This window comes from Aotus nancymaae, unplaced genomic scaffold (assembly GCF_030222135.1).
Source record: "Aotus nancymaae isolate 86718 unplaced genomic scaffold, 86718_ANA_hifiasm-v0.15.2.pri h1tg000020l, whole genome shotgun sequence".
Classification (NCBI taxonomy): domain Eukaryota; kingdom Metazoa; phylum Chordata; class Mammalia; order Primates; family Aotidae; genus Aotus; species Aotus nancymaae.
The window spans coordinates 31,034,310-31,061,343 of record NW_026988432.1 but is presented as its reverse complement, the minus strand read 5'-3'; the positions used below and the strand labels follow the sequence as shown (position 1 = coordinate 31,061,343).

Genomic DNA, 27,034 nt, shown 5'->3' with positions numbered 1-27,034 from the left:
GTGAGACCCTGTCTCTACAAAACAAAAAATTTTTTTTTCCTTTTTTTGAGATGGAGTCTTGCACTGTCGCTCGGGATGGAGTGCAATGGCACAATCTTGACTCACTGTAACCTCCACCTCCTGGGTTCATGTGATTCTCCTGCCTCAGCCTCCCAAGTAGCTGGGATTACAGGCGCCATCACCACACCTGGCTAATTTTTTGTATTTTTCTTTTCTTTTTTTTTAAGTAGAGGCAGGGTTTTACTATATTGGCCAGACTGGTCTCGAACTCCTGACCTCATGATCCGCCCTCCTCAGCCTGCCAGAGTGTTGGGATTACAGGCATGAGCCACCGCATCAGGTTCCCCACAAAAATTTGTTTTAATTAGCTGGGTGCGGTGGTGCACCTATGTAGTTCCAACAACTCAGGGGGCTGAAGTGGGAGGATCGCTTGAGCCTGGGAGATTGAAACTGCAGTGAACCTGGACTGCCACTGCAGTCCAGCCTGGGTGACAGAGCGAGACTCTATCTCAAAAACAAACCAACAGAACAAAAACAAAAAACAAGTCAGGCATGTCTTCTCTTCCTCCTTGGCCCTGCATTCAGGATCAATGTGCCATTCTTAAGTCTGACTTTCAACCCCATCTGGTTTCCCAGCCCCTAGAGTCTACCCCCACCTTTGCTCATTCTGTGCCTAGATGGTAGATTACTTTTCCTGACACTTCACGCTGATGCTCAGAACCCCCCGGTGCTCCTCACTGCATACCAGAGAAACTTCTGGGTGCACCCACACACTCTATGTTCCCATCACATGAATCCAGTCATGGTTCCTTAACACACCCTGGGTCTCTGTGTGAGTTGTCACTTTTGGCATATCCTAAGAGGCTTTGCAGGTGTCCACTTGCCACTGAAGGAGAAGGACATGTCTTGGGCGGTGGAAAAGGATAAAAGATGTGGACCAGAACCACCCAGTAACACACAGATGCCACGAGAAACAACAGCCACAGCAGCCTTGGAGCTGGTCAGCCTGCAGCTCAGGGAGAATAAATGCTTACTGTTGTGTGCCACTGCCGTTTGATAATTATTTATGATGTAATATATTACTAGCAATCGCTAACACATTCACCTGACTAGACATGCTCTTTCCTTGTCTAATCCCCTCTACAGCATTTTCAATGCCTTGGTTTAGGGTATAAGTCACTTCTACCTTCAGTTAGGGTTAGATTTGGCCATGAACACAGTGACCCAAGTCTCAGTAGTTTAAACAAGACAGGAGTTTATTTTTCTTGCACTGAGGTTGTGAAGGGGACACACTGTCCACCGAAGCCATGTGTGGTGAGCAGGAGCCGTTTGTGTTCCTGGGGACTTCAGCGGCAGAGGGGAGACCATCCAAGGGAGTGAGTGGGGACTAAAATTCAGCCTGCAATCCTGGTCTATGTCTGTGTCAAATGTGAGAAAGAGCACCACTTCTTAATGTATCCACCTGCAGAACACAAGAATATGTGCTAGCTTTTAAACTTTTTTTTCTTTCTTTTTTTTTTGAGATAGAGTCTGATTCTGTCACCCAGGTTGAAGTGCAGTGGCTCAATCTCAGTTCACTGCAGCCTCCGGCTCTAGGGTTCAAGTGATTCTCATGCCTCAGCCCCTTGAGTAGCTGGGATTACAGACACCTGTCACCACACCCAGCTAATTTTTATATTTTTAGTAGAGATGGGATTTCACCATGTTGGCCAGGCTGGTCTCGAACTCCTGCCCTCAAGTGATCCGCCCATCTGCCCACCTTGGCCTCCCAAAGTGCTGGGATTACAGATGTGAGCCACCATACCCAACCTTTTCTACTTTTAGTTTTGAAAAAAAATTGCAAATATAATCAAAAGTAGAGAGAATAATGTAATGAACTCTCTTCCATATTCTTCATCCAGTTTCCACAGTTATCAACCTAATGCCAATCTAGTTTCATCACCACGGCTTCTCACTGACCCTTCCCCTTTTCAAAGAGGGAAGAACCTTCCAGATAGCATTTAATATAATCTGTAAAGCATCTGCAAATACAGTCATCGCTCAGTATCTGTGGAGAAATTGGTTCCAGGACGCCTGCAGATACCAGAATCTTGAGGATGTTCAAGTCCCTTACACAAAATCACGTATCTGCATATGACCTACACACACCTTCCTATATACCTCGACCTGCTGGGCTCAGGTGCCTCAGCCTCCTGGGTAGCTGGCCACATTCAGCGAGGTTGTTTGGGTATTTTTTGTAGAGACAGGGTTCCCCCATGTTGCCCAGGCTGGCTTTGAACTCCTAGGCTCAAGTGATCTTCCTTCGTTGGCCTCCCAAAGTGCTGTGATTACAGGCTTGAGCCACCATGCCTGGCCTCCAATTACTTTTATAGTTTATTTCTTCTAATCTCATTTCATGAAAATCAAAACACTGCATTTGGTTGACAGATCCCTTATATCTCTATAGGATCCCCATCCATCTCCTTTTAGCACCTGATAATGTAGTTTTAAAGAAAATGGTTTGTCCTGTAGAGTTTCCTCAATCTGAATTTCGCAGATTGCATCCCAATGGTATCTTTTACTACGTTTCTTGTTTCCCGTGCTTCCTGTCAACTGGAAATTAGATCTGGAGCTTTCATCAAGTTCAGGTTTCATTTTCTAGAAAGACCACTTCATGGTGGTGGTGTGTTTTTCTATCAGAAACACCTCATGGCCCGTTGTCTCTCTTTTGCTGATATTAGCAGCCATTAATGGTCATTGCCTAGAACTTTTATTTCATCTAGATGATATTCTCATGATATCATTTCTTATTTATTAGCCAATACCTCTATAAAAAGAAATTTCTCTCATTAAATATTTCATTCTCTTAAAATAGAGTTTGTATGGGAAAGACAGGACACATGCTTGATTCTTTCTCTTTATTTACCAATTTATAGCATCCTCCAAGTGAACTTTATCTTCTAAGAAAGCCATCCCATAACATTCCTACCTTCATCCCTGTCCCCAGGACTTAATCATATAACCCCACCTCACTGCCAGGGGGTCTGGGATCTTCAGTTGGGATTTAACCTGGGAAGCCAGATGCTCAGATAATTTCCCAATTACATTGGAGAAGGGGATTGTGGACCTGGTACCTGCTTCATTTCCTGTTGGCCCATACCTGTTTGAGGACTGAAGTGGCTTCATTCATCTTATCTTGTATCCCTAGCACTTCCTGATGCACCGGGCTCTGCTCAGTGACTGTGCAGTGAACGTGTGAGTAAACGGTGCAGTCCTCACTGTTCTCACGCTTTCCACCACCCAGGTTCTCAATTAGGCACAAGGACATGGAGCTCCTTCCTATACGGGACATTTATCCCGAGTTGCTGCTTCTCTTCTCTCTCTTTATATATCCTATTCTTCCCTGACCTTCTTCCTCCTCTTCCTCTTTCTTCTTCTCCTCCTCTTCCCCTTCCCCTCTGCTTCCTCCTTTTCCAGTTCCTTCTCTTTCTCCTTCTGCTTTAATTCTCGGCCTTTGTTCATATTTTGCCTCCTTGACTCAATGCCTCTCCCATTTTCTCAGCCTATTCAAAAAGGATCCACACTTTAGGGTCCTCACTTCCCCTAATCCATCCAAAGGATTTCCAGAATATTCAGGCCCACCTTGACATCTGTCTGACTCACCATCATCCTTGGTTAGGGGCAGCCCATCCTGATCACTCTTTAATTTCTTGTGTTTATGCCCTGGCTTTAAGGCAGTGGCTATCAGTGCCTGGGGCCATGCCTCTTTCTGCAGCAGGCTACATCGAGAATCCCTGCCACGTTTAGCACAGGGCTGTCGTGACACCAGTCCCGGTGGGTTCACTGATTGACGCATAGCTGTTCTGCACAGCTTTTGAAAACTGTGTCAACTTGATGTCAACACAACATGGAGAAGAGCAGGAATGCTGTCATCATTCTTGAACACTTTTGATATCTACATGACTAATGTGGTAGGTTTGTTTTCATTGGTTGATTAAAGGGCAATGTGGTCATAACCTGGATCTAATGTTGGGTTCCAAAAGAGCTGTTCTTAAAACAGATACTTCTGGGCCCCAGAAACATGATGATCTATAGAAATCTTTTTGCAGGTGGACACAGTGGAGCCAAAGGAGAGTGGGAATTCAAAGTGTGGGTCAGAGACCAAAGTGACAGCGCTTTCTCCATCCTCTAAAGTCATTTTTTCCATTTTGGATTAGGAATTATGGATCAATCTTCACTTTTCGTTTTTTTTATACTTCTTGAGCCTTACATGCTTTGCCACAAACGTGCACTAGGTATTGATTTTGGCGGGGGTTAAGGGGGAAAGATACAAAGAAGAAAACCCAATGAATGGAATATTTCTATAAATCTTTCCACTCCAGAAATCTGCTTTTGTATCTCTATGGACTTTAGCTAATGGGAGGGAGGGTGAAAAACAGTCATCCCAGCATGATGGAAACAGTTGGAAAGTAGAAGCAAGACTAGGCTACGTGCTAGGAAATATGGGTTCTGGTTCTAGCTCAGCCATGAATGGCTGTGACCTTGTTTACAACCTCCTGAGCTTCAGCTTCCTCATCTGAAAAACAAGAGACGGGCAAGACAATAATTGAGTTTCATTCTGGAGACATCCGTGTATTTATGCTTCTAGAATTCTCAGTATTTTTTTTTTTATATAGATTCTTTAGCTACTTTCTCACTGAATCCTCACAATAAACCTATAAGGTAGGTCTGGCAAGGGTTGTGCTAGTCCCCATTACACAGATGGGTGTGTTGGGGCTGAGAAATGTTAGGCAGTTGCCCCAGGGTTTCATTAAAAATGAAACTCCTCCTCCTCATCCACAAAAGTTTCTTCTTAGCAGGAGGCTCGTGCCTGTGTTTGGATGTTGGTGTACTGACAACTGCAGGCATCTGTCAGGTTTCTCTGATGTGTGAATGTGAAGGATGCAATTATTAGGCGGATTCATAGATTTCCCTTGGTTTGCATTGCTGGCCTGTTCTTTGTTGATTGCCTTTGTCTGAGGGATGTTCCATGCTATAGCATAATTCACACTAACTGCATTAACTAGGCAACATAAATAGCAATCGGAGGGCAAGAGGTGGTGAGCAGGGAGAGAGATAGATAAGTGAAGGGAGAGAACTAAGAGCCGAACAGCCAGGCCCCGTTCTGTGTACTCTACAAGTATTAACTCATCTGGTTCTCACATGAATCCTACCATGCAGGTTGCTATCATCAGACCCATTTTACGGATGTTGAAACCAAGGCCTAGAGGAGTTAAATAACTTGCCTGAGTACTAAGTGTCAGAGCCAGAATGTGAAGCCAGGCAATCTGATTACGGAGTTTGAACCCTAACCACTTTTTCAAGGTTATTTTGGGTAATCGTAAGCTTTTGTGAGTTGCTCTGGTATAAAGTAAGATTTTTTAAAAAAAGAATGCCCACCCAAAACTAGCAAGGTTGCACAGAGAAATTTTGTTTGTTTGTTTGCTTTTGTTTTGTTTATTGAGATAGAGTCTCACTCTGTCACCAGGCTGGGGTGCAGTGGTGCAATCTCAGCTCACTGGAACCTCCGCCTCCCAGATTCAAGCACTCCTCCTGCTTCAGCCTCCCAAGTAGCTGGGACTACAGGTGTACACCACCATGCCCAGCTAATTTTTTTGTGTTTTTAGTAGAGATGAGGTTTCACCATGTTGGCCAGGATGGTCTTGATCTCTTGACATAGTGATCCACCCACCTAGGCCTTCCAAAGTGCTGGGATTACAGGCGTGAGTCACCACGCCTAGCCTACACAGAGGAATTGGCATATTATATATGTACTGCTGATAGTACTGACAGCAAGTTTTATCTTTTTATAAAGCAATTTGTGGCAAGAGCCATAAAGTTTTCCGTATTTGTCAATTTATGAATGTCAATCCTAGAAGTTTATTCTATGTTTATAGTTCAACCAAAATGAGACATCATATGCATGAAGTTTATTGTATGATCTGTAATAATTGAACACGGGGAGCAAATTAAGTGCCCTAGAATAAGGTATGGTTAAGTAATTTTATGATACATTCACTTGCTGGAATATATAAAAACATTTGAAATGATGGTTACGATGGCTACGTAAAAGGACAGGAAAGTGTTTCTGATAAAATGTTAAGTTTAAAAAGCAGGATGAAAAATATGTAGATTATGATGACAACTCTGATATTGGCCAAGACTGAAATAGAACAGGAAAAAATTCGAGTAGTTAGGTGTTTGTTAAAGTCCTTTTTTTTTTTTTTTTTTCAGATTTCAATTAGTGGTGCATTGTGCTTATTTATCAGATAATAAAAAAAGGAAAGAGCTGGTGGCAGAAGTGGGTTGAACAAAATTGTCTCGGGTGAGACTTGGGCTGTTGTTGGGAGACTTGCCTTCATTCCCAGGTTCTCTGGGGACAGCCGGAGTTTAGGGTGGGAAAGAGGGCTCAGGGCTGAGGAATCCACCTGCTTGTGGGAGAGAGAATGGTGCACCCTGGATCTGCCTATGACACTGGGAATATGGTAGCATGGGCAAAGCCAGGCTGTGGCTCTCCCTTTGCTGTCTTGTCCATTGCCTCACTCCACCTCTCCCATTCTTTATTCTTCAAGTCTCAAAAGCCTTAGAAGTTGCTTTCCAGGAGTCAACCCGACTCCTCCCTCTGGCACCCACTGGGCTGGGTGCCCCTCCAAGGCGCCCCCTTTGCCCATTTCTGCATGGAGCAGGCTCTAGGGTGATTACCTGTTTGCATTTCTGAGGCCCTCTCTGGGCTACAAGAGTTGGGATCTTAGGCAGATCTGGATCACCTCCCTATGCCCTTACTCAACGCTGCATGAATTAAATGAATGACCCTCCTTTTCCAAGATGAGGGCAGGTTGGGGTTGGATTAGATTCTTTCCAGCTCCAAATACTGTGATTTTTACCATCTCCTATTTATCAGACTCTTTAATAAAGAAGCTACTGGGTTTTGAAGATAAGTCCCAATGTAGGGAATGTCCTCTTTCTGCCCGTGGGTGGGCCCGGAAGCAGTTTCTGGCCTTGGTGTGTGGACTGTGAGCCTGATCGGAGGCGTAGGGTTGCCTTGGGAGTTTTCACAGGTCAGCTGAGCATGCAGGAACACCGCCTCAGCCATCCTCTTCCTGGCAACAAGGCTTGGGGTGAAGGCTCGTTGCTGGGATTGTGCTTGTCCCTAGCTGGACTGTCACAGGGCACATGTGACACGGTGGCTGTGCCTCCACGTGTGAATCTGCAGGAGCCGCAGAGCCTGATGTTATGTATCTGCCTGTCGGCTGTGGAAGTGGGCGTGTCTGTGCACATGTCTGGGTGTACCTGTCTCAGATCAGGGCAAAAGGTAGATGAGTGGCAGTTTTCTGGGCAGTGTGTCTCTATGTAGACTGTTCGCCAAGACCTCAGTGAATGAGTGGATTTCAATTCAGCAAATCATTATTGTGAGAGGATGCGCCAGGCAGAGAGCCTGGGAAGTGTGCTTGTCTTACCTGTGTCCGCATCGTGTGTCCCCTCTGTGTGTCTCTGAGAATGCGTTCTTCGCACGTGTCCTGCGTTAACAAGGCGTTTGGTGTGTGCATGTCTGTGTGACAGTGCCTGGGTCCTGTTTGCGGCTGCTTGTTCGCATTCCAGCTTCCCTTGTGCCCGCAGTCAGGCTCTACACGTGCGCCAGCCTCCAAGCGCACGTCCCCGAGTGACCTGTGCGCGGTGTGCAGGGACCTCCGGGTCGTGTGCACTTCGTGCGCTCATGCCCGTCTCACTGCACTAACGAACGCACCTCCACATGTCTGGGTGCACGTCCCTCTCCATGTGTGCACGTTCCGTGTTCACGCCGCCCATATCTGTGCATGGGCGTTTCACGCGCGCGCGCTCCGGCCCGCGGGCGGCCAGGGACCTGCGCTGGGCTCCACGCGTCCCGTGGGCCTGACCCCTCCCCCGCGCCCCGCAGAGGGCCGCGGCGATTGGCCGCCCTCCCCCTTCCAGCCGCCACCCCGCCCTCCCCCCGCCACCCGCGCGCCCGCGGTCCCCGCTGTCCCCCGCGGTTCCGGCGAGGCCGCGCCGCGCTGCGCTCCGCTCCCATTGGCTGCGCGCGCCTTTGTGTGGCGGCAGCTGCGGCCCCAGCGCCTTTGAATGTCGAGAGGGGCCGGGAAGGGAGTCTTTCCATGGGCCATCTGTCTCCCCGCCAGCCGCCGCCCCACCGCCGCCCGCGCCCCGCGCTCCGCCTCCCGCCCCGGCGGCTCCCGCAGCCCCGCCGCCGCCCGCGCCCGCGCCCCGGAGCCGCGCCACAAAGGGCCCGCGCGCAGCCGCCGCCGCCGCCGCGCGAGGAGCCAGGATGGTCCTGGTCCACGTCGGCTATCTCGTGCTTCCAGTGTTTGGCTCTGTGCGAAACAGAGGTATCGCTTTTTCCTTTCGGGGTCTGCTTCGGAGCGTGGATCGCCGCAGGCACCGGGGCGGGGGCGGGCGCCGCGGGCGGCCGGGGGCTCAGGGCACACCCGCGAGGACGCAGGGCGAGCGGTGGCTTACCCCCACCCCCTTTTGGGGGGACCCCCCCGAGGGTGGGGGTGGCGGCCCTCGTGGGAGCTTTTGTAGTGAAGTTAGGGTTTGGCGAATTTGGGTCCCTTTCTCCCCAGCCCCATTTTTTATTCTTTGCGGTGGACGTGGTTCCCCCAAATCACAGCCCCTTCCCCTAATACCTAGCCCTGTATGATCGAAAGGAGAAAGATACATGACTGTGTGTGTGTGTGTGTGTGTGTGTATGTGTGTGTGTGTGAGAGAGAGAGAGCGAGCGAGCGCGAGAGCATGCTTGGTTTTCTGTGGTTTGCTTTTTTTGAGGTATATGTGTGTTTTGTGTTATGTGTGTTTTGTATTTCTTCATTTTTTGGTCATTAGGTCCCAGGCTGGGACCTGGGTCTCTGCCCTATCCCATGCCCCAGCCCCCACCCTCTCGTGGGCACTTGCACGATTTTCCGTCCCTTCTTTTTTCCCCTTTAACCCTTTTTGTGCATCGCCTTGTGCTATTGCCCTACTCACCCCGCCCCCCGCAAATGTCTTTGTATGACAGTTGCATTCACGGGTTCAAGATGCTTGGGCGTGTGTGTGTGTGTATGTGTGTGTGAGTGTGTGCATGTGTGCGAGTGTGTGTGCGCGCGCGCCCCGGAGAGTCAGACATGAGCTGCTGTGCCCCCCTGAGCCCGGCCGGAGCAGGGCGTCCGGCCCTTGGGTGTTGCGCTGTGTGTGAGGATGAGGTGGGAAGCTGCCCCCACGCCAGGCCTTTGCCCCGGGCAGCGGTTGACAAAGCAGCGGGCCGGCGCGGGCTTTGTTTTTAACTGTGATAAATGGGGTGTGTTTGCACGGTCCCTTTTCCCCACATCCCCTCTCCCTCACATTCTGCTACAACAATAGCTTGATTTTCCCCTCTTCTCCCCCGCTCCACTCCACATTTCTTTCATTTTCTTTTAATAAAAAATTCCCACCTCCCAAGCAAATCCGAGATGCATTTAGATTCATTTTTTTTTTCTTTTTTGTATTCTGCCTCTGGACTCACATTTCTCGTCTTGGAAATGTTTCTTCTATCCTCTCCCACTCCACGTCTGCTTAAATCCCTGCTGGCTCAGGCCCTCCTCCCCCTCTCCCCACTCCCTCACACACAGAATGATGTCTTCCCTTGGCCGACCAGGGCTCCTCTACCAAGTCCGGGCGGGGGGTGGGGTCGCAGGGCCAGCGCTTTAGTGCGCCCCAGGGGCCCGATTGGGCAAGAAAAGGAAAGCCCAGCCCTATTTTATCCAGCCCAGCTGTCCCCAGCCCCGCGCCTCTCCCCAGAACCTAAAAGGCAAGTTTGGCCCCCTTAGGCCTGTTTGAACCGCAGTTTTTTTTTGTGTGATGATAGAATGATGACATTCTGCATTTATCAAATCTTTTTTTTTCTTCATTGTGTAGCTCAGTGAATGGTCAACTCGCTGCTGTGTGCGCTGTGACCCTTCTGCCTCCGCATTTAGCTGTATTGTGACACCCTCTTAACCATTTCCTGTCTCCATCTGAGGAAGGCATTGCTATTTAAGCGGCAGTATCCCCTATCTCAGGCCAGCCTAGCCATGGGGGTGAGGGGGCATGGGTGTGTGAGGAAGAAAGAGGGGGGCTGGATGCGATCTCCTTGAAATGCCACCCCCTCCCTCAATACACAATTATCTCTTATTACTTGGCATTTCCTCTTAAAACGGGTGTGGAACATTACACTAGGCAGAAATTCAAAAATGATTAAGAAGGATGTTGAGCCTGAAAGTATAATTATCCTGATTAAATCATTACCATCCTCATTAATACCACCAATGTCTAAATACCATTGCAGGATGCAGATTCCATGTTTTGAAATTCAAATTGCTCAGCTGCCTTTAAATTTTATTTTTAATACTACCTTCTCCCTCACCCCCACCAAAAAAAAAAAAAAATCCAACAAAACAAATCCTGCCCATCAGTTGAAGTTTACTTTCATGGCAAACACGCCCACAGGAAATTCAAGGGCTGAGGGGTGAGTTGGTCTGTGGGTAAAATTTAGCACAATGTGATAAGAGTTCATGACCTTCCGATAGAGGATACTAATGCTTAACTCAACAAGGTCCTAAACCACAATCTTCTTGTAAAACTATTAGAGAGTCTGCCAGCTTAAATCTGTTCTTTTTAGTTTCCATTGTAGTAGTGTAGGATGTAGGCCATTTCAGAATAGATGTAGAGAAATAACCATTTTTGTATCTTCATCTTGTTTAGCCGAGTACATTGCACTGTAAATCCCTGTTAAGTGGATTCCTTTTGCCTTGGCTTGGAGGCTGCAGCACCCCATTTTCCAGTTATCTGGGTGGCTATCAGTTAGCTTCTTGGCAGCACCCAGGCATAACTGAGGATTGCATTTAGTTGGAGGCAACAAATATTAAACATATGCATTAAAAAAAAATCTTTGATGAAATGACAGTTGCTGCTATCCCGTAGCCTCTGAAAATTTGGTGTACCAAGGTCCCTGGCTTATGAGGGAGCCATGGCCATAGTGTCTTAATTGTTTAATTGTACAATATCAAGAGCATCTTTGGACATCCGCCCTGGCCCTCAGAGCTGCCCCTTTAACAGCCGGCTCCCTTCTGCTGCTCGCCAGCCAGACCTGCTTGAAAACTGAAACAAAACAGCAGCAATAATAAAAGAATAAGGCCCCCACTTTGAGGGCCCTTCCAAAATAAAGTCCCAAATGGCCTCCCCAGACTGCCATTTGGCAATCTGAAAAGAAAAGACAAGACAAGAAAAAAGAATCCCAGCAAAATGGTTTTCCATTAAACAGGGGTAGCGTGTTCTGCTGTGCTGAATTACTTCCTGTTCTTATTTTGTGGGTAATTTTTTCTGTATCAAATATCCTTTTGGTTGTGTATCTTTTTCACCTTTTCTTGTACTAAAACTAAAGCATGATCTGTATTTTTTTACATCCCCCGGTTGACAATGTACAGCGCTCGGTTAGAGATGTTACCCTGCTGAAACGTACTGTGGTCGTGTAGCCTGGGCCATCTGCTCATTGTACGCTGCTTTTGTTCTGTTGCCCCTCCGAAGCATGGTGGGCCCAGCCTTTTTTTTTGTATTGTGTGCATGACGACATTGTTACACACAGAATCCACTAATACTAATATACAATCTCTCAATAAAGAACTAGTTTTCCTATATTAACCTAGTGTGCTTTTTCTCTTGCTGTTTTCCCATTTATTGTCGTATCCTGCTGTTTAGATTTTCCCCCTCGCTTTTCTATCCCCACCCTCACCCACCCACCACCCCCACCTCCCATTGTAAGATTTGAGTGAATGCCTTTTCTTTTTACTTTATTTTTATTTATTTATTTTTTTGTGGTACAGATATGGTGACTTTTATCTCATTTAGTCCATATCTTTTTACAATAGATGTCTGGGGTGATAGGAGGGGCCAGTTGTCCTGTTACACTGAAACAGTTTACCTGCCTAGAGAGAACCCCTGTCTTTGGCCACCTGTGTACTCAATAGCCTCCACATTTCATCTTACTTTTCAAGATACATGGGCACTGGGTTTACGATGCTGGTGAAGAGAAGGGGCCGTAACACTTAGGTTGAGAAAAGGGATACTGTTCTTAACTAGCAATCTTGTAGCATTTCAGACTCGCCTAAAAACCCATTTTGAGTTGTGTTTCAACTTTTCTGTTTGCTGTCTCATTGATTTACTGTCCTTAAAAATCATGCTAGGGGTGACATGTTACATGTAGCTGAAGCCATGATCTGGAATTTGAAAGTACCCTCTTCTATGTGCATATTTAAATTTTTAGGACTTGCAATGTAAGTTTTGCATTGAGATCCTGGATAAGGAAGATGTTTGAAGCAGAAACTGACTCAGACCACTCCCACCTCTATCCCAGGGCCAGCAGCAGACCTGTTACTGTAGGAATAAGAGGGTCTGTGCCCTCTGCAGGCTGTGAGCCACTTAAAGCTGATTATAGCCTAGTTTCCTGACAGCTGCTTCTCTATGGCCGTAGGGGCCTCTCTTAAGAGAAAGACAGCTAAGGTCTCAGCCATTGTCTAAGTGTGTGTGTTGAGGTGGGGAAGGGGGAGGGGGAGATCAGGAGCAAAGTCAGGACCTAACCCCAAATTGAGTTGGAAGAAGAACCCTTAAGATGTCTTTTTTTCCATAATTACATTGGAGAAGCCAGTGGAGAGGTATTTTTTTTTCCCAGAGTGGACCCCAAATTCAACCATTTGTCAATTACACCTATTCATTTTCAGCCCAGAACAAGCCTTGCTAAATGAGGCATTTTAGACACTGAGGGAATGAGTTGGTTAAAGAAATTCCTGGTTCTTTCAAAGGGTCATCATTTTGAAGCTGCTCCTCTTTTGGCCGATGTGGCTCGTCCTTGCTCCCCTGGGCTGACTGACTCCTTGGCTCACCCTCCTCCTTGCTGGGGCGGGCGCACCCCTGCCTGACCACAGCGCTTCCTTGCCTTCTTTGTGACTTCATGCAACTCTCCTCTCCCCCCATGGCTGCCCTCTCTGCTCTGGCCCTTTGTTCTCGCGCTCTTCCCAGCCCTGGTGGGAAAGCTGAGCTGATTTACTGTGACACATGGACATACATGGATCTTCCCAGTGGAGGCTCTGCTGTAGTCAGTGCGAGAGGAGAGACCTAGGTCTACAGGGCTAGTCCTCTTAAGATTTTGTTTGTTTCTTCATCTTCTTTTTAAATTCTGGTTTACATGAGACTTAGAAAGCAAAATAAACCACTCCAATCCAACCCCAACAATAATAAAACTATCCTGAATCGAGTGATCACTCTCATATTTGCCCTAGAGAACAGTGGCTCATTAGATCAATCTTCACCAATTCCAAGATTTCATTTTTCTAAATTTTTGTTAAGTGTGTCAGAATTGTTTGACAATACATTTTGAGGATGGTTAGTAACCTAGTAATAATATAGCAAGCTATGGGTTAATGGGAAATCATGTTTTAGCAATGGATCCAGTGCATTTAATGTTTGACCCAGATTGTCTGAACTAAACACTTACATATTAAGGAGACTTTCCCCCTGACTGGACGATTCAGGAACTACAAAGCCATTGTTCTTTGTATTTATTTTCCCAACCACCTGACACATACCTGTTTTAGTACCTTGACTTCAGGATTTTGGGAAACCCATCAGTTCAGTGTATTCTATATCATAGACTTTGTAATAAGATGGAACACAGTTCTTCTTTCTGAACAAGAGAACTTCTCTCTTGAAACTAGCATCAGAAAGACCCGCTAAGTTAATGCGTTTTCTTTAATAACAATTATCCATAAACCAGCAAATACTACTAATCACTCAAATTTAGGGGAAAGGACCACCAGGAGTGTTGAGGCCCTAATGTGCAGATGACAGAGCCTTGGCCACCTGTCTTCCTTTTGTAGTTTTCTCACTCCTGCCCCACCCTGTCCTTCCCACCTTTAAATAAGTATCCTGCAGTGGCACATTAGAAGATTTAATGGTTTTCTAGGCTAGGGAAGCTACAGTTCTGTGCTGGACCCAAGGGCAGCAGGGACCCCTTTTCTGAAGCAAAGGGCAAGAGACAACAGGCCTTTGACTCCAATTCAGGGTGTGACTTTGGTTCTCTCAATCCTGCTCCACAATTGTCAGATAAATCTGCAAGACACTTGTGCCTTAATTTCTCCATGGATCTAAACAGCTTTGTAAAAATTCCCGGCTTAACATTGTATGAATGTGAATTGGTATTTATTAGCTTCTGGTATGGTTTAGCTACAGATGAACCAATATATTTCCAAGAGAATTGGGAGGAGGGCGAGGGCTTATCTTGGAAAGACTCAGATTTTCAGGATTATTTAAGAACCAAAAGCAAACACTTATAACCCCATAGCCAAACCACATGCAATGCCTGTACTTCATGTGTTCAGTCATTCATTCATTCACCCACTCACTTGTTTGTTCATTTAGTTAATGAGTGTTCATTGAATACTTACTTGGGGCCAAACACTGCGCTAAGTGGGATACAGAAGAAATGGAGACTGGAGTGCCTCCCTACTGGGGCTTATGCTGAGGTTGAAGGATGAATGCTTAGGAAACCAGATGCTGTCTAAGATGTTCTGGGCCAAAACGTCCACATGACCACAGAATCCCCTGACTGGTGAGATAAAAGAGCTTGGAGTAGTCCAGGGTTTGGGTCTTAGCCCGGTCTTGACCTAGCAGGGTGAACTTAGGCCACTGTTCTGAGCATCCTCTAAACAATGACTGATGACTGCCATGTACTTGATAGGCTGTGTCTAAGCTATTAGAAGGTACCTGGCATGCAGCAGGTGCCTAGGGTATGCCAGATGGCTGCCCCTTCCCTTCACAACTGTAGGTGTTTACTGGCCAGGGGATCAAATAATGTTAGAGGTAAGCTTGCTGCAGAGGCGGGATTGCCATGTGCCTCAAAGGGTGCTGTGTATACAGGAGAGAGGAGGAGGAAGAGGAGAGAGCACCCCAGGTGGAGGGAAGGAGTGATTTTGCTCAAGGCCAGTGCTGTGCTGATTTGGCAAGAACAGAAAGTGCATAGCAGGAGGGAGGAGTGTGTGTGTTGATGGGGGAGCGCGAGTGCAGGCCTATAGGTAGCACTGGGATCATTGTCCTGTCTTTGAACGACTCTCCTCAGAGCACAACTCCAGGGGTTAAGCAGCACGAGGTCTGGAGAATGTGGGAGAAAAGGCTTGAAGAGATTTTGAAGCCAGTTTCTGAAGCCCTCTGGAAGAGTTTGGACTTGCTCCTTTGGCCTTTGGGAGCTCTGAGTGGAGAGAGGTGTTTAAACAGTTTATTCTACAGCTGATGGCAGAGGGATGAGGCTAGGGGCTGAAGTCAGGGAGGAGGTGGGGCAGGCTTGGGGGTGGGGAGGGGAAGAAGACTCATATCAGGGGCTTTATTGTAAGGTGGAGTAAGCAGGATTGGGTCCACGTGGAAGAGGCTGAGGGGCAGGAGGTCTTTGGGGTGCTTGGGAGAATATAAGACCATGAAGACAAATGGGGAAGGTGGGAGGAGCAGTCCATTGTGGGGAGAATTGAGTCTAGTGTACAGATCAACACACGAACTTCAGACACCAGAGTGGCAGACACAAGGGGATTGTGGCAATGTCTAGGGGTTGAGACTTCTAGTCCTTTTCTTACAGATTCCTGGCTGGGGTAGGAAATGAACTTCAACAATAAAAATTCCTCAAAATCACATGACTTGTCCCCCCAAAATTCTCCGTCCATGCCTGAAATCCCTATGGGTTATTCACATGTGTCTTTCCCAGCTTAGGTCACCCTCTGAGCAAGCTTTTTTATAATATGAACTCCTCCAGGAACTGTACCAATCTGCGTCCCGAAATCTCAGTTGGAACAAATTTTATCAAACTTTGCCTTTCTTGAAAAGACAGACCCCAAGGTGGGCAAGTGCCAGGAGTTTCGCCTCCACCGCTTTGCAAAGGCTGTCCCTACACATGGGAGCAGGGAAGCTGGAGGAAGCCCACCTGGTGGCATATTGGGAGAGGAGAGGGCAGGAGTGGGGACTGAGGTCAAGGACAGGGGCTCTGATCTCAAGATTGGGCCTGTCTGCAAAGAGGGGGTTTTTCCCAATTCAAAGCTCTGCCTTCCATCATCTCATTTCCTCCTTGGCACAGCCCATGAGGAGTTAATTGGGAATCAGGGGAGGAAACTGAGGCCAAGAGTGGTGAAAGCCTTTGCTGCCCTTCTCAACTAGCTAGTAAATGGCTAAGCCAGAAGGGGATCCCTGGCAATTGGACACTCGACTGTGGCCCCTTGCATTGCCCGCCCCCTCCACGCATGGCCTGCATGCGGCAAGGACCCTCATCAAGATTAAGGCAATAATTAGAAAGGAATTCCTGCTTTCCCGCCATAGCTGACGGGACCGATTCTGAATGCTGGACTCTTTGTCCACAGTGGAAGAGGCTCTTTCCAGGTAATGGCCTGCCAAACTTCGATGGGGTCTAAGCCCCCAACCCTGAGCCCTGCACGTCCCAGAAGGGGCCTTTGAGAGACAGGGAGGGTGCATGGTGGACCAGAAACTCCCCGGAGTAGGAAAAGAGCAGGGCATTGGAACCCAGGGTGGTGAGTCCTTTCACCTTCAGATGCCGGCTCAGAGTAGGCGTGGCCAGCTCACTGGGTGAACTCCAGGGAGGTGGAGTCTGTGCCCGGATTTCCACAGAAATAATAGATGTCCCCTTCCTGAGGCTTTGAGTCCCAAGGTGAGGGCACGTTTTGCATTTTTTCTTAGATCATCTTGAAGCCTTAATAAATTATATCTATGTTGTTTCATGGAGATGATAGAATCACATTCTGGAAAGTTTAGAAAATAATCCAAAGGAAAAAAATCTCACAGGAGTCCATCCCTTTGTGATCATGTTAGTGAAATTCCTTCATATTTTTGTTCATATATTTGCTTGGATTTTTAGGGTGGAGCTGTAAACACAATATATGTATACTTTTTACAGTCTCTATTTCCTATTTCACATTAATGTCACAGACACGTTCACATTCTGCTACGCTCTTTTCACAAGCACGGCTTTTAATGGCTACCTAATGTTCCACTTGAATAGTGGCTCAACAGTCAAGTTTGCTGGCTACCCATACACTCAAATTGCCATAGGTTCGAGGCCACTTGGTACTGCTCTAACACACTTCCCTCAGGCTGCTGTCTGGCCACGTGGGGAGGAGGAGGTGTGTGAATCAGGTGTGACAACTCTTCCTCCTCTCTGCCCCCCAGCAACCCCTTCTATCGAGAGGCCCAAATAAGTGGAGGGGAGGTAGGTAAGAGAGGGCTGGGGAAAGAAATGTGATTTGGGTAAACTATTCTGAGACCTAGATTCTGATCCATAAACTTCCACTGTGATCTTGAACAGGTCAGTTTCCTTCCCTCAGTTCTCAGTTTCCCCATCAGTCAAATGGGTACGTCTATGGCTTGTGCCTTACTGGACTTGTCACATGAAGTAACGCATAGGAAACAAGTCAAGAAGCCAGCCAAAGGCGACAGTGATCATCCCCGGCATTCTTCATAGTGCTGGTGCTCACACAGGTCATGTGGGACAGTGAACACAGTCCTGGCTTCATGGCCTCTCTGCCAGTAACTACCCCTGTGAGGTCTTGGCCAAGCCTGACTGCTCTGTGACTTCATTGCCTACCTGCCAAGGTAGAGAATGGGCTGGATTGTCCCTTCCTGCTCTAAAATACTGTGCTTTCCTCGTGATGAGAAGAGAGTCTATCCCTATCATCTTTTTTGCCTTTTCATCAGGACAGTAGACACGTGCCCTTTAGGACACAGTAGGCACATGACCTTCCACTGGCCAGGTCACACTGTGCAGTGGATGAGAGGGAAGCAGTAATTGCCCCTGCCTGGCTAGTGGCCCATCCAGGGAAAGGGCTCAGCCTGGAAGCACAGACACAGGGCTCCTGGACCCCGGGCTCAGGGCTGGTGTAAGTCTGGTGCCGCTGCTCTTGCTGGGCCACTGAGCAGGACGTTACCCCCGGACGCTGCTGCTTCCTCCTGCTGTGCTTTCCTTGAAACATGCCCCTAGGTGTGCCATTGTGTGCAGTGGAGCCCTTCAGGAAGTCCTCCCTGCCAGCGAGGGAGGAGGCCGGTCACCCACGCTGGCCTCCCCTGACGACGCTGTATCCCTCAGATCTAAGTGTTGGCCTCACCGCACCTAGGAAAGGAAGTGGCGGCTGCTGACTCAGCACCAGCCTGCAGGTGGAGAGGGGGTGGTGGAGCTCTCTGAGGCTGGGAGGAAGTGAGAATTCAGCGGACACCTGTCTCAAGGAAGGGCAGGAAGCATTGGAACAGCTGCTGTGCCCCCTCTGAAGCTGAGTGGGAGGGAAAGGGTGGAGGCGCTCTCCATGTCTTCCCTCCTCTGCCCCCACCCCCAGCCAGCTTGCTTAGCTCCAGCCTTCTTCCCCCATGCCACCCCCTCCTCAAAAGCTCAGGGGCCCCCTCCTGGCTGCCTGTGCCCGAGGACCACCCACATCCTAGAACACCTGCTTCTACTCCTCAAATTCCCTGGAGCTAATGGGAGAACGTGCTCACTCCCACCCCCAGCGTGGAGACACTGGCCTTCCTTAAGCTGAAGGATGGCCCTTTCGAAGGATGACCTCAGCCTCCACGGTGGGCTTATTCTCTGGAGGGGGCAGGCATGGACTCAGGGGAATGGACTATCCCTGCCCCCTCTACCCATGACATTTGAGACTGCTGAGCAGACCTGAAAAGTCAGATTCTGGGGAAGGTGAGGGAGTGACAGTGGGGGACTTGGGCCCGAAGAACAGGTCCCCGCATGGCCCAGAGGTGTGCATGTCCCCAACTCAGTGCTGAGGAGGGAGACAGTGGAGGTAGCTGGACCAGAGCCTTGGCTTGGTTCTGTCAGCACTCTCCAGAGCGCCTCATCTTGGACACCAGGGTGATGGGCTGTGGCCTAGGCCTCCCCTCTGTGGGCTCATGGGGTGGAGGGGGAAGTCAGACCTGTCTTCCTCCCTAAGGGCTGGGTCGGGAGGGAAGCTGAGCTTGGGAGGCAGCTCCTGCCTCACTCCTGGCCAAGCTGGGGAGGGGTGCCTGGGATGCAGGGGTGCCTGGGGTGCAGGGGTGCCTGGGATGCAGGGGTACCTGGGGATGCAGGGCTGCTGACTGCCACCTGCCACGGAGCCAGAGGGACAGGGCAGCAAGGCACAACTGGAAGGAAGGTTGGGCCCACTGGAACCAGAAGAGTTCAGCGCTCTTCCTGCCAGGAGGAAAGGGACTCAGGGAGGGGGTGAGGGAAGAGAGGTCATCTGAGGTGAGGGGGCAGCAGCCAGCCCCCAGCTTGGTCTCCCTCCTGGAAGAGGTGCGGTGGGAGTGTGATTGAGAAGGTGGGAGAGGAGCCCAGATGCCAACCTGAGATGGCACAGTCCCATTCTGAAGGTCCCTGACAAGTCTCAGTTTCCCCCAGCAGAGAGATGTCTGGAAGGAGGAGGGAGGTAGCAGGTTCCCACCTTCTCAGCTGGCTTCTCTCAGCTATCTCCTAGGTATTCCCTGAGTCAGAGCTATCCCCGAACAGGTGCACTTGGGGAGGATCTGGCCAGGGGGCGGACTAGATGTGTGCATGGCAGAGCAGAACCTTGACTCTGAGAGCAAAACGGGCCCTGGCCTGCTGCAGGATGGATACGGTTTCTAATGTTACCTCTCAATTTGAGGAAAACGTGAGGTTTATATTAAATTAACCTAGCAACTCTTCTACCTCCAGTTACAAATTTTACATAAACTTTTGAATGAAAATATAAAACTTTGATGACATTTCATTCAGACAGGGCAGTCCAGGCCATGCACCAACTCATGGGGCTGCTGTACACTCCTCTGGCATTTGGGTCCTTCTAGGGGTGAGTGACGGTAATACTTCGGGGTCACCCCAAGGCCTCCTATTCCCAGAGCTTGGGGACCCAAGCTGTTCAGTGGCTGGAGAGGCAGAGCTGGCTCTTGGAGCCACAGTCAGGATTAGAATTCGGGTTTCTTGACTCTGAGGGCTGGTGGGCATTTTGGGTTTTGACTCAATGCCATTTGTAAGTGGCACAAGCTGTGGCACAAGCTATGGCAGCTATGGGGTGCTTTGTGGGAGACATGACTGGGTGAGGCTTGAGGACAGCTTGGGTTTAACTGGGCAGAGAGAAGAGGGATGGCATTCCAACATGGTGGCAGATCCTCACGTGTGCCAGGGCTGGGAACCAGAGCCTGAGAGAGGGGATCAGGAGATGGAGAGAACCCCACCAATGGGTGCGAAGGAGACCACCTGAGGGGGGTACAGGACACTTTTTATCGTGGTAAAATATACAACACAAATTCTGCCGTTTCAATCATTTAGAAGTGTACTACGATTCGGTGGCACTTCATACATTCATGGTGCTGAGCGACCAGCACTACTTTCTATTTCCGATTTTAAAAGTTTAAAATCGCCCGAAACAGAAACTAAGGGCTCCCTTGGCTTTGGGGCCTCCTCCCAGGCAGGTCAAAGGCTGTGTTTGCTGGGTCTTTGCGAGGAAAGGTTGGGGGCCGTGGGGATCGGAAATTAAGCTGTAGCAAAGAATGTACAGATTTTGCCATCGGGCAGTCTTTAGCTTGACCACCTACCAGCTGTGGGACTTTGGCCCTTTCTGAGCCTCAGTCTCTTTTAAAACAATGGAGATAATTGATGTAAATACCAGTGTCACAGAGAGGTAAGGATGAAAGACAGTTCTGATGCATATAAAGTACAAGTCACCCCAAATCCTAGGAAGTGTTCAGCAAGATGGCCATTTTCCACCTCCCACCCACACACCGCACTTCCTCCATGCACACACATCTCTGCTTGTTCAGGCCTGGGACAGTCTTAAGGGAGTGTAAAGCAGGCCCTGGGCAGTAAGGAAAGGGCTGGGTATGCTTCAGCTTAATTGTGAAAGCAGTTACTGAGAAACCTCTTTGACAAAGACAGCCTCTGACCTGTAGCCTAGCTGCAGAGACCCCCGAACCCTCCTGATGTGGGTGGAGAATGAGACTGGGCAACAAGAATGGCCAAACAGTGGTCATGTTGGCCAGAAAGTGTGGCCTAGCAGGGAGGTATCTTAGCACACGGGATGGGGAGAGGTCACTGAGGCCTGGAGAAAATCAGGAGAGCCTCCCAGAGGATGCAGGACTGGAGCTGTTCCCCAAGGAGGGAGAGCTGTAGCTCTGCTGCCCTGGGGAGTGATCAGGTCAGCCCTGCCCTCTGCCCCTCTCCCATGTAGGCCCAGATCTGATCCAAGAGGTGAATGTCAAGAGTCCTGTGGCTGTCACCCTCGTCTGAATTTTCTTTTTCTTTTCTGGAGCATTGGGCCCTCTCATTTCATTGTCATCCCTCCCATTCCAGTCCCTGTCCTCCCTGCCATCCCCTGGCCCTGGCCATCCTGCTGTAAATCTCTGCCTCCTCTCCTGCCCCTCTGCCCAGCCGAGTTGCCTGAGTGCTCCAATGGGTCACCGTGCCACCCCTTGAAAGAAAGCCATGTGGAGGGGTTGCTGCTCGAGGGAGCTGGGGCTTTGTGTCCTCCCTCTGAAGTGGGCAACCCTCTTGGGGCATTGGTTCTGCTCTTTGCAGAATGGGGTACTCATTCTTACCTGCCAGGTTGAGTCAGGATTAAATGAGAAGGCGGACGGCTCCCGGCACAGAGTAGGGGCTGCTCTTATTGCTTGATGTGGCTACCTGCTAGGGAGTTGCCATGCACAGAGTCCCCCTGCCTGCTCCTAGGAGGCACACTGTATATGGCAAGGGAAATAAAGAGCAGGGGGGAGACTGCGCCTCAGTGTTCTTACCTGTAAAATGGGAACAATCATAGAAAGTTCCCTAGCAGGGTGATAGTAAGGCTCAGAAATGATCATGGATTTGTTCAGCTCATCTAACACATACACATTGAGCACCTGTGCTGGACCAGGCCCTGTGCAGACATGGGGGACATGAGGATAATAATAATAACCATAAGAGCAGTAGCAGATGCTCATGTAGCACTTACTCTGTGCCAGGCACCCTCCTAAGCACTTTGCCTGCCCTAAAAATACTGAGCCTCGTGGGAAACAGACAGACCAGGAACAGCATGGCCCTAAGGTATGTGCTGGGCGTTCTCTTAGCCTGTGGGATACATCCTGGGGAGGGCAATGCCTGGGGGAGTCCTAAAGGATCTGGCTGCCCAGGAAGAGGTGGGGTGAGGGTGTTGTGGGCCAAGGGGCTGCAGGGGTGGGGAGAGGGGAAGGGCAGGCTGAGAAGGAGAGTCATGCAGAGGAGTCACAGGGACAGGGAACTGGGGGGCTGATAGCCTACAGGGAAGCTGGGGCTTTGTCAGCCCTCCTGGTCAACATGGCAGCTTTGCCTATTGGCTAGCATTGCTGGTGGCGGAATACCTTTTGTCAAGAATAAAGTGCACACAATCTATTCAGAGTCTCTGTATGTCCTGAGCTAAGGGCTGAGGGTACGACCTGGGCACTGCCCTTGAAGACCTAGAAAGTGAGGCAGGAGTTTCAACAAACTCTGGTGAAGCAATTTTTGGACAGTTACCTCCACAGGAAGAGGGTTACCATGGGTACTGTGCAGAGGGTGGGAGACCTCCTGGAAGACACAGGGGTGGAACTGACCCTTGAGTCAGTCTTGAGGGGCTTGGGGCAGCACTGTCCACACTGTCCAAGCAAGCCCTGGGGCCTCTTGAGCTGTTAAAAGTTGTTTCTGCAGAAAGGTTACATGTTCCAACATTTGGAAATACTACCCACTACACCCCAGTCTTGGAGAGTCCCAGTGCAGATTAGCACATGAAAGGCCCTGATAATCCTGCAACCAAGAGAGAGAGCTCTTTGGTTTTGCTTTAGTAGCATTTCCCAAAACTGACTACAGAACGTGTGTGTGTGTGTGTGTGTGTGTGTGTGTGTGTGTCTGTGTGTGTGAGATTTCTGGAAGCATACCTTGAACTTGGTTGCATGGAGCACTGTTTGGGAATGCTAGCCTGGGAACTGGGTCATCTAGCTCAAGACTGGCCAGAAGCAACTCCCTTCCACTACAGAGGTAGGGAGACTAAGACAAGGGCCATAAAAAGGAGCTCATGAATTGGCAACTGCCTGAATAACTTCCCACCACAGTCTTCCTCCCAGAGTGCCATCTTTACCTACTATCTTAGTACATTTGGACTGCTATAACAAAATGCCAAAGACTGGGTGGCTTCAAATAACAGGAGTGTATTTCCCAGTGTACTGGAGGCTGGGAAGCCGAAGATCAAGGTGGCAGCAGGTTTGTTGTGGGTGAGGGTCACTTCCTAGATGGCCATCTTTTTGCTGTAACCTTGCATGGCAGATGGTGAGTGGGACTTCTCTGGGGCCTCTTTTATAATGGCACTGGTTCCATTCATGAGCATTTCACCCTTAGAATCGAAGCGCTTCTCAAAGCTCCCATCTTTTAACATCATCGCCTTGGGGGTTAAGATTCAACATATGAATTTTGAGAGGACACAAACATTCAAGCCATAGCACCTACTCTAGAGAAGACTCTAGAAGGAGGTCAGTGGTGAGCTGGCCTCTCATTCTCAGTGGCATTTTTGCTGGCCAGCCAGGAAAGGCTGCCAGGGGTCACAGCTCTGGAGGGGGCTCTTGGCTACTGGGGGTACTCACCTTGTGCCAAAGCCCTATTCAGCGTAGGGCCTTCCTTCCTGCCTTCTGTCTTACATTTATGACCTTGTCCAGATTCCTTGAAGTGGAGTTTCTCACCTGCCTAATTGGGCACTCCTTGCCTGGTACCCATGGCTACATTTGACACACTGTACAAGATCCACCTAGCACCTGATGCCCACATCATCATGCACCAAGATGGTCACCCTGACACATGCCCATCCCCCTATGGCCCCCGTGCAATTGCATTTACACGGTCATACACAGTTCACATACAGTTAAAACAGCAGCACACATTCATTTACTCATACATATCTGTATTAGATTAGAGTATACAGTACATCTACACACCTGCATTCCACATGCCAACACATGCACAGACTCACCCCACTCACCACCCACATACGTGTACACACATGCACACCCCATGATACATACTCACAGAAATACAAGCTTAAATGTTTCCAGAAGGGACACCCTTCCCTTTCTTTACTCTGACATGTCACCTGAGCCCCTACCCCCCCATCACTGAATTCAAACAATATTTCAACAGGAGATGGAGGCCTTTAGCCAGGAAAACACCGTGAGTATGAGTGTGTCCGCATATGCAGGCCAGCCGCAGAGCTTGGGCCACAGCTGATTTGGTGTGGTCCCCACTATGATGAAAACAAACATCACAAAGCTCTGTTTGGATGCTATGTGGCCTGGGAGGGCTTCCTGGAGGAGTTGAGTCTTCAGCTGGGATGGAAGCGTGAGCTCCATGTCAGTAGAGAGCGAGAGAAGGGAGCACTGAGGTATGGGGGCTGCATGAGGGGCGTCAAGAGGGGTGAGCATGGCTGGGAGCCCCCAACCCCAAGAACCCCAGCAGCAGTTATGGGGACACTTTGGGCAGAGGTGGAGGAAGAAGCAGCAGGGACAGGAAATGGCCAGCAGCTCTCTCTGCTGGCGTTCCTCCTGCCACCCTTGGTGGTGGCACTGACGCCTGATACCTGGCCAAGGCCGTCAGTAGCTGGGAGACTCCTCAGCTAGTGCTCAGCTGTCACTGGGGAAATGAGAGACCATATGATATTAATGTTGCTGTCCCACTTTATAAAGTGTCCTAACAAGCTGGCGAGCCAGGCACAGTCAGTCTTATTTACGGCCGCTATTATTTCTCTGACATCGAGATTAGTTTGACGATAGCTGTTTATAAGCTCTTTCATCATCAGATGGGCCCATTACCTGGGAGGAGAGAAGGCCGGGTTTAATTTGTGAACTGTGTGCCGAGTCCCTCTGTCCCTGGCATGTGTGCAGGAGTTACAGCCATAAATCATGGCAGACGCCAGTAGAACTGAGACCAGAGGGCCAGGAGCTCCCTGAGTGGGCAGAATCCAGAGGTCACGTGTGGCAGAGGGGCTCTCTGGCAGGTGTGCCAGCCCACAGAGCCAGGGAGGGAGGCAGGGATGCACCATCTTCTCTGCTGGGAGGAGGCCCTGGGCCATCACACTGAAGTCGACCCTAAGTTAGAATCATCTGGAAGCTTGTTAAAATACAGATGACCTAGCCCTATGGAGTCAACACCTCTGTGAGTGGAACTTGGGACTTCACTCCAGTCTGGCGCTTCAGGGCTATGGGCAGGGGTGGGCTGGGAGACAGACTGGAGCTGTTCCCTCCAGGTGCCCCCAGCTCCAAGGAAAGGCGTCCCTTCCCTGGATATCTGAGTAGAAAAGGACAAGAAGAAGAGCTGGAAAATAATAGACCCGGAGCAAAAAGCTAAAGAGGTTGGGTTCTTGAGCCACATGGTAAGGTTTGCCAAGGCTGTGTCCTTGCACCTGCAGAACTGCCCTGCCATTGTTCTCTCTCAGCAGCCCAGCCCCTTCCTGCTAAGCAGGACAGAAATGTCAGCTCATGAGGGGCACATCAGGGGCTTTATAGGCATCATCTCTTTGTCCTCTGATGTTACCTTTAAGTTCCTTTTTTTTGTTGTTGAGATGGAGTTTTGCCCTTGTTGCCCAGGCTGGAGTGCAATAGTGTGATCTTGGCTCACTGCAACCTCCACCTCCTGGGTTCAAGTGATTCTCCTGCCTCAGCCTCCTGAGTAGGGTTTCACCATGTTGGTCAGGCTGGTCTCAAACTCCCGACCTCAGGTGATCTGCCTGCTTCAGCCTCCCAAAGTGTTGGGATTACAGGCGTGAGCCCCGCGCCCAGCCTCAGTTACTTTTTTTATTAAACCCAATTGAAAGATAACTTAGGCAGTTCTCAGTTACATTCCCTGGAGACTGAGGCCCAGGTTTAAGTCCAGCTTGGACCCCAAGCTCATGCTTTTTCCATGACCTGAGGCAGAGTCCCAATGTGGGGGCAGGGCCTGGCTATGTGAATCCACTGCACACAAACGTTGCAGCCTCAGCAAACAGTACATCTATTGGTGTGTGTTGGGATGGGGTACCCAAGAATGCGAGGTGATGAAGAGGTCCTCCTGCACTGTGCACCTCGGCAGTCTTTCTCCTCGGGGTGGTATATTTCCTGTGAGCCTCTGGAGTGAACAGTCTTCAGAATGCAATGGGGTCTTTCTGCCCTGGTGGCCTGGAAGACCCTGTCACTCCCAGGATGGCAGCCCTGTCCTCTGCCTCCCAGGCCTTGGCCTTCCCTTCCCCACCATTGGCTCTCAACAGCCTTTGCAGGGCTCTGCTGGAGACATGTGGGAACCCTCCAGGCTCCCCTCCTCCTCAGGGGCCTTGGGTCCTATCCAGGAGGCTCACCTTGATGAACTCCACCCGGTCAAAGCCCATGAAATGGGAAGGCAGCCAGTATGGATGCCATCAGGCTCTCTTTCCTCGCCTAGTGTATACACTTTTGTTAATGTAGCCTCAGTTTGTATTGGCTATTTTGGGTACACATCATCACGTCCCAAGCTTAATTATGTGGACCAGAGTTCACAAATCTGATAACACCTGCTATGCAGACTCTCATGTCCCAGCCTAGAGGAGTAGGTTTATTAGGTCTGATATAAGTTTGGCTCTGGTAACAGAGATCCAAAATAAAGGTGGCTTAAAGGGATATCAACTCTCAGAACAGCCTAGAGTGGTGCTCAATGTCAGGGACTCAGGTGCTTCCTCTCTTTCTCCTCCCTAGGGTGTGGTGTGGCCCTTTTCTGCATGGTCCAGAATGGTTCATACCTTTGTCCACTTTCCAAGCATCAGGATGGAGGAAGAAGGGGAAGGGCAGAAAGAGCATGACACAGCACTGCACACCCCCACTCACACCCCATTGGCTAAACTGGGTCACGTGACCACACTTAGCTACGAAGGAGTCTGGGAAGTCTTACATTCTGAAGGCCATGTGCCTGGCTAAATTCGAGGGTTGTATTACCATAGAAGGAGAGAACAGATAATGGTGGGCA

The 27,034-nt window shown here is 49.4% G+C and overlaps 1 protein-coding gene across 1 annotated transcript in view; it reads left to right on the top strand.

Moving 5' to 3' along the window:
• The first annotated feature begins 8,063 nt into the window (after positions 1 to 8,063).
• ARK2C (arkadia (RNF111) C-terminal like ring finger ubiquitin ligase 2C) overlaps positions 8,064 to 27,034 on the top strand; it is a 125,028-nt gene continuing 106,057 nt past the window's right edge. The window contains exon 1 of the mRNA XM_064379215.1: positions 8,064 to 8,378. Within this exon, the coding sequence (XP_064235285.1) occupies positions 8,318 to 8,378 (61 nt within the window). The 5' untranslated portion in view covers positions 8,064 to 8,317. The remainder of the gene's footprint in view (positions 8,379 to 27,034) is intronic.